Consider the following 15,195-nt stretch of genomic DNA (forward strand, 5'->3'; position numbering starts at 1 on the left):
ACACGGCTGAAATGAATGTGCAGCTGTCGGTGCGTGCCCACCCTCGTTAATGGCCCTCATCATGAGCACACTCCGTTCTAATGAGCCATAATAACACCTCCTGATAATCAACCTGATAGGTGGCCCCTTTGGACTCTCTATCCCTTGATTGGCTGGCTGGACGTTGGTGTGGGGACACTGATAGGCTATCAAGGGGAAGGTGGGAGGGGCCAGCTGGCTGTTGGCCAATGGAAATGATAGGACCCAGAGGAGCAAATGTGAGTGGCAGCAGACGCTAAACCCATGTAGATGAAAGGGCAGTGACGTAAACCGAGTGTGTCTGTGTGTGCATTTGGGTGTTTCGGTCTCAGAAAGGTCATCTGTGTTGACCTTTAAATCCCAGTGGAGTGTGAAGCATCAGTCATCATTACTTTGGATAACAATTCAAACGGATGTAAAGAAAATTGTGATTAACTTAGTTAGTTCGAGCCACTCAGCTGTAAATAATAAACCGAGTAGTATCTGAATTTCATTGAGTTCTGTTCAGTTTTAGCTTCCTGCTGTGCATGCAGATTCCATGACTTCCCTTTTCTGACTATTAACAATACAGTAACTACATTAAGTAGACCCTCCAGAAAAACGTGGGCAAAAATCCTTGATTATGCAGGCTAAAATCCTTGATTATGCAGGCTAAAATCCTTGATTATGCGAATAAATATGCAGGGTTTTTATGCCATTTTTGCAAAGTATGCAAATTGTTGTGAAATATGCAAAAATATGCGCGATTCACCTGCCGTCTGGCCGCGGAGGGATGTGTCCTCTAATCAGACACTGGGACTGCTGCGGGGTTACTGGACTGACAGCCTGCGCTTTGGGAGGGGGAGAAGCTCACAGCAGCATCTGCTGCATGTTGAGGACAGTAACTGCAAAATGATCCGAGTTTTCCTGTCAGTCTCCAAAACGGCAGAAAAAGTCGCTGGATTTGTGGCTAGTCGCTTTTGACAAAAAAGGACGCTTTGGAAAGTCGCTAGATTTAGCGAGAAAGTCGCTAAGTTGGCAACACTGGCGCCGCGCTCTGCATCAGCTCGTGCTTCTAGTGTGTGTGTGAATGCGCGAACTGATGATGTCAGGCCGGGCGTCACGTAAAAACTCACTCACAACTCCATTTATATTGGTTATAGTTTTCTCATTTTATGCGGAAATTGTGAAATCAAGCGGGACCCGCATATTTCTCTTTTTTTTCGTGGAAATGTGAGATTCTTGCAGTAATTATGCTCTGTTTTACGGGGATTATACTGCCTTTTGGGAAATAATTGATCCCCGCATAATCAGCGGCATTTTGGTGATTAATGCGGGAATTCATGCGATCGCATAATCGCGTTTTTCTGGAGGGTCTAATTAAGAGTAACTGAACATAGGTTACATTTTATCTTCAAAACATTAAAATGAAGACAGGAAATTGTTCATGACCTAAAGTACATTTTTACCCTTTCTCAATCATTTCGGTGAAGTCTTATATAAAAATATTAAACTCTCTGATAATGTGCCATCAAAATCTTTTTGTGTGTTTGTTCTCTGTGCTGACAGCTCTGGGTCTTAGATGTTCACCATCAAAGCTCTAAACTGTAGCTAGGTCATAGGTTTGTTGATAGATGACTGATTAGAAAAAGCTACTATACCACTGTTGGCCACTGCTGAATCAGTCATGACTTCTTAGTTGTCTGGAGGAACACGGAATATTATTATTATTATTATTATTTTTTAAATCTCATAATAGCAAATTATTTATTTTTGGCAAGATTTTTAATGAGACATATAGGATAAAGTGATTTTGATTAAATGTCCCTCTTTTTTTTTACATTTGGTTGCCTGACAGAACTGCACATCACAAATGTTATGTTTAAGGACAAAAGTTAAAAATCCACTGATTCTTTCTGGTTCTACAGTTTCTCGCTCAGATGATGGTGATATTTTGGCTTTTAAAAAAGTAGCAAACCTTTCAAACCTGCTAGTGGGTTTAGTTATCAGAGAGCCAATGTTAATATTTAGTATTTTCTTATTTTTGTCTGTACTTTAATGTGTGCTGTGAAAAGTGAATGTGGGACATGCTTGCCTGTTGATGTCTTACTGTGACAGTTACATAGAACAAAGTCATTTGTACGGAAAAAACATTTTCCTTCAAATTACAACTTGGTACTTTCTACACATCACTACTTTTAATCAAAGTTTTACTTTGATTAAAGACTATTTTGATTTGACTTGCAACTGACTTCTTGCACAAAAGCCTGGACTTGAATTAGATGATGAAATGTACTTTGCCAACAATCAACTGTCCTTCTTTTCTAATCACAGTGCACGACCTGTTTTGCAAAGTTAAAATGTTTCTTTTGCAGTAGAGTTGACATCTCTGAGGTTTGCTGATTTCAGCATCCTGTAGGATGTATGTGTTCGTCAAACGGGAATGGTGGCAGCGTGGTGATTTTGGCGTGCTGTATGTGCAGTTTGGTGCACGTGCTTGAGAAGAATGTGGCCTCTTTTAAATGAGAGAGGAAAAAATGATGGAATGATAAAAATATCTTTCTCCATCTCCTCTTTCCCTGGAGGGCTGCCTCCCCTACTTTCATCCGGTAGCCTGGAGGGAGAAGCAGGGAACAGGGTGGAGAAGGTTAGAGAGAGGGGGAGGAAAAAAAAGGAGAAAAAGTAACAAGAAAACAAAAACAGGTAAAAATCTAGAGAAACAGAGATAGAGACAATGGATCAGTAAAGGGATGACTGAGTGCAGAAAGGAACAGGATGGGGATGATGTCATGCAGTCATCTTTGTCCTCATGAATGACCAGCAGTGGCTCTGTTGGGATTAGAGACGACAATTTTTTTTCTCTTTCCCCCACCCCTTCTCATTTCCTCTCATCTCAGCCTCGCTTGTGCCCCTATATAACCTCTGACACAGACCCTGTTTCTGTCAGAGTTGTCTTAGTGGACCAGAAACAACAGGTGTCTAGCAAGTGTGACACTGAGCTCCAGATATTTCAGGTTCTTTTCTGATTTCTTACATTTTATTAATTAAGAATTTTGAGTGGCGTATTCGGAGTTCCAGCATCAGTAACCAGCTGCCAGGTGAACATGACGAACCAATCGGCTCTCATCCTGAGGACGGCCTTGCTGCTCCTGCTGCTGGTGTACAGCACAGGTAAGATCTGTAAAGATATGTTTTGATACGCAACACATTTATGAAGGGCTGTGCACAAGTGTAAGCAGGAAATAATTCAGGAAATTGTCACAAATACAAAGATTCTGTCTCTGTATAAACAGGGAAAACATCATTTTCAGCTAGATTCTGCTTATTTAACAGCTGGAAAAAGATAAACAGTTAACATCTTTGTCAGTTTCAAGATTCAAAAGTGGGATTTCGACTGAGTTCAGAATCTGACAAAACAAGGATTAAAACTCTTGTCTTGTCCACAATGTGTTAGAGAGTTTCTGTGGGATTTTCCAGGGTGTTCAAATATTAGTACAGACAAATGCTGTTGACCACTAAATGTTTCATGTTAAACCAGAGTGTCACAACCGTTTAGAACCAATATTTCATACAACTCCTGTTCTGTTCCCTTAGATGCCAAGATGGAAATAATTTCCAGTAAGCAAGATTTTCGAGTGGGAGAAGAAATCTTACTGTTTTGTAAAGGTGAGTCAATTATATTTCACATGAATGAAACTATTCAACTTAAACCTTTTCTGTTCATCTGTTCTAATCAGCTTCAACTTCTCATTAATGTTTAAAAATAAGCCTCCACATTCATTTTCTCTTATCTTTCTCCCCCCCTAGCTGGTGGAGATGGAGATATAATGTGGCAGAAGGATGGGGAAGACATAGATGATGATGCTGACATTGTGCAAAAAGTGGATGAAACCTCCTCTAAGCTGTTGATAAAGAAGGCTGCAATGCAGGATGCTGGCAGATATACCTGTCTGTGTGAGTTTGACAATGGACACAAAGATGACATCCAGACAATGCTTTATGTTTATGGTGAGTAACAGCAATAGTTTTAGATTTATTTAGACAAAAATCTTGTTAAAGCTGAGCATGTGACGATGTTGTATTTTACTGAATTAAGAGTAAGCATCCAAACCTTTTCATTTCTGGTCAGAGGGTCCATCATTTGGAAGCACCACCACCTACCATGAGTTTCTGGAGGGCACTAATGGGACGGTGCCCTGCCTGGTGGCCGGAGAGCCGGCGGTGGATGTTCACTGGCTGAAAGACAGACAGGAAATCTCTTCTAATGGTAAGACCATAACTTATTATTTTGTGGTTTTCCACATTTTGTGAACTTTTTATTCCACATTAAATGTGAATATATGATAGAATCCAGAAAAGCCTGAATTGGTTTTGTATTAAAGCTCCACTTAGTATTGCTGGATACCTGACTATGTGGCTGATGTCTTTTAATGGATGGATGGCTTTAAAGCGTGTAAATGGCTCTGCTCTATCCAGTTTATATCAATGCACCACAATATTCCATAACAGTAATGTAGTAAATGGGTTATCCTCCTTCTTAAAGGTGAAAGAAATCAAGAAAATCTGTTTATAAAAAGTCTCTCCATAGCCTATGATACATTAAATCTGAACAGAGATTAAAATGATATCTAATAATCCAGCTTGTATTTGGTTAAGCTCTGACTTTTTATCCATAAAGAACTGCTGTTTTCACATTCTGAATAAGAGTGGAAAAAGAGCATTTAAGTGGATGTCAGTTAAGATATACTGAATGTTTCTGATGCATATGTCAGTACAGCATTTTTGTTTTCCTTGTGCAGTAGAAAGGATGCAGTTATTTTGTCCAAATGCAGTAACATCACTCAAAAATGGGCTAAAGCTTTTTGTATGTTTGTCTTTGCCTTCACGTTTCTCTTTCAGGGGAAAGACGCGTGCATCAGATGCCTGATAACTCACTCCATATTGAAAACGCGAAAAGAGACGACACTGGGACATACGTGTGTCGTGCCCAGATCAGAGGAAGGCTAATCTATCAGGACCTCTCTGTCTCTGTTGTCATTAATGGTTAGTGTCTGTTATTCACTCCCTAATAATATAATAAAGCTAAAGCTTTTGTAAATTCCCTAACATATGGCTCCCTCCTGCAGCTCCTCCTACTGTGCGCCTCAGAGAGGAAGTGAAAAAAGTACTTGCCGGACCTGAAACCAACGTCTCTCTGCTGTGTTTGGTGGACGGTCACCCAAAACCCTACATCAACTGGACCATGTAAGACCGGATTATTATACACAAGCATAATATGGCCACAATCTGCTTTCACCTATTTCATTTTTAGCAAGCTTTTGATTTGCAGTTCATCTTTTTCCTTCATACTCAGATGATTTTTTTGTAATAATTCAGTAATGTGCTGGGGGGTTTTTCAATTACAAACTTCGTTCAATTTCCCATCAGCAAGCAAATTGGTATTTTGATGCTGATATTGAGACTGCTACTCTGGACTCTCTATCTTCCTAATGTGGTGTAATCACTGTATTCCAGAAGGCGGAGCATAGTGCACGTGCATCCAAGGACAAGGTTTCTCTATGTGTAGGCATGCGTGCAAAACAGGGGCAAAGACATTTCCTTATCAGTGTCGTTAATGTTCTGTGGCCTCCGCTGTCTCCAGCTTTCTATCTGTCTCCCTCTGCTGGCCTCTCCTATCTTAACATCTGCATCCTACCGTCCCATATTCTGATTCCATGAAAATAACAAACAGCTATATGGTTAAATGACTCTTTTGTTTTTTCTCTTCCCAGGCCACAGAGTTTTGACCCATCCCGTCATCACTTCAACTCAGACCGCAGCCAGTTGACCATATGGTCTGTTGCCAGGACCGACTATGGAGAGTACATCTGCACCGCCACCAACAAGATAGCGGAGAGCAGTGCTACTTTTGTGATGCATGTCTTCGGTTGGTTGGATTCTTCATGTTCTGCTACAGTCACAGCTGCATTTCTTTAAAAAAAAAACCCATTCATGACAACAGATGTGTTTCATTTCAGAGGCCCCAGAGGTGTTTGTGTCTGTAGAGGAGCAGCGAGTGTCGGTGGGTGACAGTGTGTCTGTGTCCTGTAATGTGTCCGGCCATCCTCAGCCTGAGCTGCACTGGCTCAACAAGCACAGTGGACGCACACTGGTAAGAGGACACAGACTTAAACACACAACGATGCAAACTGGGTTTCATGCAATAATTTGCACATTTATATTGAAGATTAACCACTATTTATCATCTATTTACAGAAGTTTTATTGTGTGATATGTACAGTAAATACTGTTGTCTGAGCATGAGGCCAGGCTTCTGTATGATAACCTAACTGAACTCTGCCCTCTTCCTCCTGTCAGGATTTAACCACTGGTCGTGTCCGTGTGGTGGACGGCAAGCTGCTGATTGATGAGGTGATGCCCTCTGATGGTGGATTGTATTCCTGCATGGCTGTCAGCTCCTCTGGAAATGCATCTCGGGATGTTGCAATATACAGTAAGTGTCTGTTAAATGAAAGAAAAGTGCATTCATCCTTTAGTTATAAACTTGTATAGTATTTTACAGTTTCTTGAGATTCATTTTTGCCCTCTAACCCACAGCTCAGCCCGGGCCTCCTCACTACCTCTCAGTCTCTCCGGGTCCCACCTCGGTCCTCTTCTCCCTCAAGATCCAACCCAACAATGGAGGAACTCCAATCACAAGTTTTGTCCTTCAGTGGAGGCAAAATCCAGCCGAACAGTGGAAGGAGACCACAGTCCCAGCTTCAGGTGAAACATCTGCCCTCTATAGAGGCAGCTGCATCAGATTTCATTCAAACCTTAATCTCCTTGCATCTTAGATTTACATAAATAAAATCATAGTAGCACTTATTATGTACAGTAACTGATGCTGTGTTTCACTAGCAAGGACCACCACTGATATGAAGCTTGATTGTTTATTGGATGTGAAGGATTGTTATGTTGATGATGACTGAGATGAGCTGATGCAGTGTAGGGGAAAAGCTTAGTCAGAAATCAGCAGTGTCTCCTGAGTCAGCGGACTGTAGGAAAAGGAGCAGACGAGAAAAGTAGGCAGAAGTATGGTGCAAAGCAAGTAGGAAGGGCAGAGTGGTACATATAGGCGTACGAAGTGGGTTGATTGAGGTGTGGTCCTGCCTCTGAACCTCATCTAATTTTTTTTTTTTTCTCCATTTCTTTCTCTTTGTGTGTGCAGATGTCTTAGCTGTCACCAACCTCAGGCCGTACACACTGTACTCAGTACGTTTGGCTGCCTTGAATGCAGTGGGACTGGGACAGTTCTCGGAAACAAACAACGTTCGGACTCATGGAATACGTAAGTCCTTCACATGCTTTTAGTAAAATTGTCTGCAAACACTGACAGTACACATAAAATCTATCATTCATGTCATTTATGTGCTGCTTTAACTGGAGAGAAGTACGGATAAATCACTTATTGCTGTACTGTGTGCACTATGCATGCTGCTGTGTATGTGGTGTGTATGTCCAGCAAGAAACGCTTCACCTTCTCATTGGCTGTCTCTATTTTTTCCTTTCTCATATTTTCATACCATCATCCTCTGCTGCACCTCTCATGCTGCTGATGATACCATGTAATCTCCTGTCATCTATCTGCAGAAGGTAAAGAGCTCACAGATGTTTTGATTTACTAAACTAGGAAATTATAAACTGAGAATATAAATATAGTTAAATGCAATCATGGGGTGTTAAATCTGATTATAAATGCTCTCCTTGCTCTTGATGTCTTTGTTGTAGGTGAACCAGATTCCCCAGTTCTGTCATCTCCTGGAATGAAAATTGAGGGAAACTCCTTCTCCGTCCCTCTGAAACAGATGGACGATGGTGGAAGCCCTGTGCTGCACTTTAATGTTCGTTACAGACAGGTGAGAAACAGCATCTGTTTTTCTCTGTATATACTTTTATCAATGAAATTACTCTTGACTGATTCTCTTGTTAAATTACTCTCTTTAAACAGGATAAAGACCAGACTGAGTGGAAAGAAATGCAGCTGCCATCCAACGCTGACTCCGTCCCTCTTAAAGATTTGCCTTTCGGCTCAGACTATCAACTGGAAGTCACAGCTATCAACAATAATGGTTCCTCGTTTCCTGCCACATTCAACTTCACCATTGCAGAGCAGCCTGGTATGCAACCTCTACACCACACATTGTAGTAAGAGTAGGATGTTGGCTCAGACTATTACCTGGAGAGTGCGGCTATAAATGGCTCTGAGTTTATGCTTTTGTTAGATTTTTCTTGTTTGCTTAGCTCATCTCGATTCATTCTTCTCTTCCTCCATCAAAGTGAGCCGCAGCATGACTAAAGGCACAGTGGTGAGCATCGTCATGGTGATCTTCCTGCTGGTGTTCCTGGTGGTAGACGCCACCTGTTGCTATAGAAACCGCTGCGGCCTGCTCATGACCATTGCAGTGAAACTGTTTGGACAGAAGGTTCCAGGCCTCAAAATGATGGAAGAAGGAGACGGAACCACTAATGGGTGAGTTATAAAGGCGTAGTATATATTATAGTGTATTTCTGTCCGTGTGTATAAGCATAACTCAAAGATTTATGTGTGTTCTGTCTGCAGAGAGGTAAACATGAAGAGTAAATACACTCCAAGAGACAGCATTCACCAGGTGGGTACACTCACCAAGGAAGTCGGGCAGCTCACAGAGGTCACATGTGATAAGGCCCCCCTCACCAAACACGAGTAAGTGAAGAATAAATCTCCTTTATATGTAATTATGCCTTGATTTTTGTACTAGTTGTTCAGTTTCAATGAAGTTTTTTGGTCCTTGCAATTAAGTAATTACTTTGTTCTTACAGGAAAATACATCCAGATAGACACCTGCCAGCTGATGCATGAGACCAGAAACCGAAGAAACAAGAATCAAAGTGTAAAAACAAGTGATTATGTACTGTGTAGACAACAATAAGAAGTCAAGCAAACACCACCGCCAAAGCAATTCACTGTGGGAAAGAGCAAACAGTGGCACATTAGTATGTTGAACACAACTGGGCTCATCCAGACCTCCGTGATGTTGGACTGAGAGGACAGCGGTTCTCCTCACACTTCAGCTAATATGAAGACTGACAGACAGGAGATTTTGATTTGTGCTACTTTGTCTGATTCAGTTTTGATTAGCTAAATGTCCTTTTACAGGGTAATCTTGATGTCTGTATTTTACAGGGTAAAATCATCTATATGATCTTCACATCGCTTTTGTAAAAAATGTCAACAAATGTTTACCTCCTGCGGTTGAATGTTACACAGACACAAGGTCTTATTTCAAATGAAGTTTTATTGTTTCTAACCGTTTCACTGTGGCAGCTCCACTAACTAATGTCAATAATTGAACTTTTTTTTTTTTTTAAACTATATAACACTGAACCCCGATACTACAGCTCTAGGAATCATGTAGACTAAACTAAACCTAACTAAGACTTAATGCAGAGTTATTTGTGCTGGTATTTATTGCTTTAACCCAGAGTATAATGAAAAGAGCAATGTTCTTCATGAGAGGCTTTGAATTAAAGACTGTGTTTTATTTTGTGTTGCCAGCTTTGCTGTGTAACACTTTCCTGTGAAAGTTTTGAATGGTCAGCTGCTTACATCGACCACATAGAAAACTTTTAATTAGAAGCAACTTTGATTTTGAGAATCATCTTTAAAGTACCTGTAATAATAATAATCAACATGTAATATATATTTACACCTGACAGAATGGATTCATGTAAATTATTTTGTATTTATAGCTGCATTATGATGATTTACATTAAACAAGTATATTCACATGAAAATGTTTCCAGCATTTAACACATATGTAACTTTTCTATTAAGAAGATATGGATGTTTGCAGATTTCCTGACAACAGCATTCCGACATTGTTGTGCTATTGTATTTAACACTGTAAATACATTGCTGTATATACACATGTTGCTCTTTGCGTTTCATAAATGTTGGACTGTAAAACAGCTTTATGTCTTTTTATGTTCTCCAAATGAATTTTTTTATTTTAACAGAAACTCAATCACATACAAACACAGAGAATGTTTTTAATGGCTGCAGACAGACTCAGATTTACCTTTACTGTCTGTACAGAGAACTAGGGGAAGAGTAGACTGAGTTCCTTTTATAAAAAAAAGACAAAACCTTGCAGATGACTAATTGTAAAATCCAATGCAAGATTTCTGATCACAAATGTCACAATTCACTGCACATCATGTTCAAAGTTACAGCTTCTGTGCAGCCTGTTCTTTGTTTTTGCTGTCCTCCATATTAGTGCCCAATCACCCTGCTGATGACATTCGACATCCTCCCTACATTCAGTTGAGTGGAAAACAAAGACGCACACAAACAGACAATACATGTTGATTAAAAGGATGATATGATGGACTCAAGACTCAAGACCTTCATTTATCACAAGCACACTTATACATAGTATAGTATACATTGAAATGTACTGTGCGCCTGTTCCAGACCGAAACAGTAAGAATAATAAGAATAAGGATACACACACACACACACACACACACACACACACACACACACACACACGTATATATATATATATATATATATATATATACACACACACACACATATATATACGTATATATATATATATATATATATATATATATATATATACATATATACGTGAAGTGTAAACAGTTCACTGCATAGATAACCTGCAGCTGAGTGAACACGAACCAATCGGCTCTTATCCTCACGGTTTATTTACATTATAGAAGCAAAGATGCTGTAATTATATGCTTTGATATGAAGCACACTGTTGTAATATTGAGACTCCAATTGTTCGTTCCCGGCACAGTGAGCTTATGTTGGTCTTTTGAAGCGTAAGCACTGAATTTCCTGAGGAAATAACTGATACCTAACTCTTTTTTTGTCTCCAAACTAAACTTCCCATCTGTGTATAAACAGGGCAAACACCGGTTTCAGTCGATTTCTTCATGTTTAATCTGCTAAAAAGAGATAAAAACTTGTTCTATAAACAGCAGCCAACAGCTAAAACAGAACAAACTGTGTGTATTTGGAAAGATCAGGGTCAGAAAACAAAGAAAAAAAACCCTCATTCAAGATTTGAACTGCAACCAGCAGCTGAGAGATGTTTGTGTTCAGTAAATATAAAACTAAATATAGCACAATGACCAGTTTTAGAGCAGAACATTGCATTTTGATAAACAAAATAAGAAAAATTGGCAGTCTGACACTGTTTCTATATAGACAGGTTATTACTTGTGAATATTTGAATTTGTTTTGTTAATTTTATTGAAATCTCAGAGATGGATATGTAAAAACCTTGAGGAATCACACTGAAACATGACTGGGCAACAACAGATATAATTGAGAAAACACAAATTTTTGTATTTGGTAAACTAACCCCAGATGGGGATATTTCTCAGTCCAATGACCTCTTTTCTCTGGAAGAAGAAGAGATGGAAAAAAATAATGTTAAACAACTTGATCAAATTAAATTAAGTTTATTCATACAGCATCTTTTAAAACATTTCAACTTGACTTAAACGGTGTATATAAGATGGGAAAAATTAAAGTATCTTTGAAAATCAAGCTCGAAAACACGCTAAAACTACAAAAAACAAACAAACAAACTGCAACACAGAACAAGATTGGGCTCTGTCCCTGACCTTATTGTGACTGAATGTCTACATTAGTACTCATACACAAAAAATACTATACTCTTTTTATTGTATATTTAAAAATGGAAAATAAGATTATAGGATGAATAAAACATTTATATTGTATATGGGCCATTCTACCAAATTTGTCCAAAATGTGGTCCCACACTAAAAAAAAACTATGTAACAAAACAATTAAGAATTCAGACTTTACATATTTACTAAGATTCTGTTATGATCTATTTAACACACAAGACAGCAAATAGACAGTAATAACCTAAATATATACAAAATCATCATTTATAGTGTACTTTCTATTGGGAAGTGGTTGTCCCAACCCCTAAACCCTAAATTTCGACCTATGAAAATAATACTTAAAACAATTTTACATTTTATTTCAATGATGTTTTTTAAAAAATATCTTGTTGATTTCTTTTAAACAGCATTGAAAAGATTTGGATGTATTGTGGGTTTATAAAAAGATCATTCAAAAAATGCTGTCCCACGCTTTCATGTCACGCCCAAAACACAGATAGTTTAACCACATGGGTTGAGCCTGGTTTTAGCCACACTCCTGCATTTTTGATCAGGCAGAGACTCAGCATCCCTCTACCTCATGGCATCATGGTGAGTAGTTACCTCTCGTCATTTTGGAGTAAATGTGTTCCAAAATCTGAAAATCTGTCTGGAACATTTTTAATTGTCACTACCAAACACATATTCTCTGCAATTAGGTAAACTTTTGGAGGTTTAATGCAACATATTATGTTTTTATGTGTGTACACCTGTTCAAACATCCATTTGCTGGCCATGTGCTTAGTAGCATTTTTTAGCTATTAGCTAAAATTAGCTAAAATTGTCACAGCCGAAACAGTCACAACCGAAACAGATGGCAGAGTTTCGGTTGTGACACGATCGTTTCGGTTGTGACAACATGTAATGGTCCACTTACTTAATGTTTGATCATTATTACCTCTTAAAACATGTAGATAATGCTGATTCGTGTTTTAAATTATACAGCATCAGGAGAAAGCAACAGGGAGAAATGAACAAAACACCAATATGGCAAAACAAAGCAGAAAACGTGCAGCAGAGAGGCTGAGAGAATACAGACAAAGAGTTAGGGATGACCCAGAGAAGTACCGAGAGTATTTAAGGAAAGAAAGAGAAAGAAACAAGAAATGAAAGAAAGAAGGAAAGGTGAAAGCTATCAGCGACTTATCTGCTTGGGAGCAAAGGTCAGAAGATCCTGGAACAAAAGGCAGCAAAAGCACAGGGCGTTGGTGAAAAGACAGAAAGAGATTGAGAGTTTGTGCAGGGCTTCCACGCCACCTAGCACTTGTAGTGAGACTGATGAGACTCCAGAGCAAAGGCCTGCAGGACAGAAAGGGGTGAGTAGTGAGAATGAAAAAAAAAAGAGAATGATCAGACACCAGAAAGTTCTTCAAGAGAGAAAAGGACGAGAAGTAGTGAGAGTGATCAGACACCAGAAAGTTCTTCAAGAAAGAAGGCCATCTGTCCCTGTTTCCTAGCCTAGCCGTGCTAGACAACCCACGGCAACGAATTTAATTCTCTGCCAGGGTGGGTCTAGTTACCCTCCATAAGGCTCGAGGCTGGATTCTCCTAAAACTGGCCGGACCAATCACCATGAAGTGTAGAGTCAGAAGGCAGGCGTAACGAAGTGACGACAGAGGCGTGACGATTCTGACAGAAACAACCAGCGCACAATAAACAGTGATCTTTCGACTCTGCTTTGGCCACAGCCCTTAAAGATTTGAAGCTAAAATTCAACTTGAAAGATAAACAAAGGACGGCACTGAAGTGTTTCATTGAGAAGAAAGACGTATTTGGACTTATGCCGACGGGATATGGCAAATCCTTAATATACCAGTTGGCTCCACAGCTCTGCTGGTTGGGAAGCTAATGGGACTTAGCCACAATCCGCCGGTGCTCTCGGAACTACGTCAGCCTATTCGTTGCGTTGATTGGTTGTATACCTACCCAATTGCTGCAGAGGGATTTGATAGACAATCTTTTAGCCCGCCTCCCTCCCTGTCGAGCTTCCCTAGACCCTTGTGCCGTCAGAAACATGGGTGTAGCATGGCTAGGCTACCTGTTTCCAACTGTCGTCCATCAACATTGGACCACCAGCACAGCCTGGAAGAGATGGTGGACCAGCTGAACCAACAGCCCCCGAAGAGGGAAGCCATTCCACCTTGAGCTCTGGGTGTGAAGGGACTCTCTGTCCAATTGATGATATCACTGAAGACCTTGTTGGGAAATGGTGTGTTGTCACATATGACAATGATCCATATCCTGGAATCATTGAAGACATCACAGAAAGTGATTTGTACATGTTTTGGTTTTCTCTCCTATTTCACTGTTCACTATTAGTTTGCATGATATTTATAATTCTAACACATATTTTACCCCTCATCTGCAGGTTCCCTGGAGGTCAAAGTCATGCACAAAATTGGGCAAAACCGCTTTTTCTGGTACGCTGCGGACAAGGTCATCACCCTGATCCCTCCACCAGAAAAGGTCACGGCCAGGCATCTCCAAATCAGCCCAAGCGTGTTCACCAAAATATTTGAAAAACTAGATTTTTAGCCCAAGGGTGTTCACCACGTTATTCTTAGGAAGTTGTTTGTTTTGTTTTAGGTTAATTAAAGTTCTTGCATAACACTTTCTGGTGTGTGTATTTTTAAAAAAATGTTTTAAGCAATGTTACAGTAGATGCGTTGTGATGTTTGAGTAGGCTAATGCTGGCCTTCAAAATAAATGTCTTTGATAATAAATCACTTCATTTGATTGATTATAAACATTTGTGTTCATAATATTCCCAATGTAAGACATGTTAGAAGTTAATATTAAGCAATAAGGTGAAGGGAATATGATACAACCTTGCAAAAACAAAAAAAATAGTGGTCACTACCAAAATAGTGCAGTCACAACCAAAGCACTGGGTGTTTTGTAAAAAATAAAAGGTATTGAGTCATCAACTAACATTTTATGATGACTATTCGTTAAATGTATGTTCAGTTTCATAACTCTAACTCTGAAATCTATATAATCAGTGGAATTCGTTTTACAAGAAAAGATTGGATTTTGATTTTGATGAGTCTTAGAAATTGAACTTTGAAAAATGTTTAAAATATCATTTTTATTGATTTTGTTGTAAAACCCTTCAAGAAAAAATTGTAAACATATTCTTTAGAGGGGGCATGGAAGTACAATATGAACAGATTAATATAATACCTTTTATTGCAGTGTGTTGCTATGTTTCGGTTGTGACACATTTTGGGAGCGGAAAAGACATTTCAAGAACAGGCAGAAATTAAAATATGAATATTGACTGCACTATACAAGATATATGTACCTTAGATATGGTACAACATATGTATGGACAAAGTGTTGGGAAAAAAAAAAAAAAAAAATTCCAAACCTGCACTTTGGACAAATTCGGTAGAATGGCTCATATAATAAATACTGGTGTCAACAGTGGAACAACAGGCATTTCAA

General features: G+C 39.2%; 1 protein-coding gene across 1 annotated transcript; it reads left to right on the plus strand.

Moving 5' to 3' along the window:
* The first annotated feature begins 2,956 nt into the window (after window positions 1-2,956).
* ncam3 (neural cell adhesion molecule 3) lies at window positions 2,957-9,988 on the plus strand. The gene is made up of 16 exons (XM_051957375.1): window positions 2,957-3,168; window positions 3,592-3,663; window positions 3,805-4,005; window positions 4,127-4,264; window positions 4,897-5,040; window positions 5,124-5,241; window positions 5,769-5,923; window positions 6,015-6,148; window positions 6,355-6,490; window positions 6,595-6,762; window positions 7,208-7,327; window positions 7,768-7,895; window positions 7,988-8,156; window positions 8,317-8,509; window positions 8,600-8,722; window positions 8,839-9,988. The coding sequence occupies exons 1-16, from the start codon at window positions 3,102-3,104 to the stop codon at window positions 8,876-8,878; spliced, it is 2,106 nt and encodes a 701-aa protein (XP_051813335.1). The 5' UTR covers window positions 2,957-3,101; the 3' UTR covers window positions 8,879-9,988.
* Window positions 9,989-15,195: the final 5,207 nt, after the last annotated feature.

Source organism: Acanthochromis polyacanthus, chromosome 12, assembly GCF_021347895.1.
Source record: "Acanthochromis polyacanthus isolate Apoly-LR-REF ecotype Palm Island chromosome 12, KAUST_Apoly_ChrSc, whole genome shotgun sequence".
Classification (NCBI taxonomy): domain Eukaryota; kingdom Metazoa; phylum Chordata; class Actinopteri; family Pomacentridae; genus Acanthochromis; species Acanthochromis polyacanthus.

Bases quoted from the DNA above. Each gene is read 5' to 3' on its own strand.
- ncam3 (XM_051957375.1), top strand. From the start codon at position 3,102: ATGACGAACCAATCGGCTCTCATCCTGAGGACGGCCTTGCTGCTCCTG. The intron at 3,169-3,591 runs GTAAGATCTGTA...CTGTTCCCTTAG, and splicing joins GCTGCTGGTGTACAGCACAG to ATGCCAAGATGGAAATAATT. The intron at 4,006-4,126 runs GTGAGTAACAGC...ATTTCTGGTCAG, and splicing joins GACAATGCTTTATGTTTATG to AGGGTCCATCATTTGGAAGC.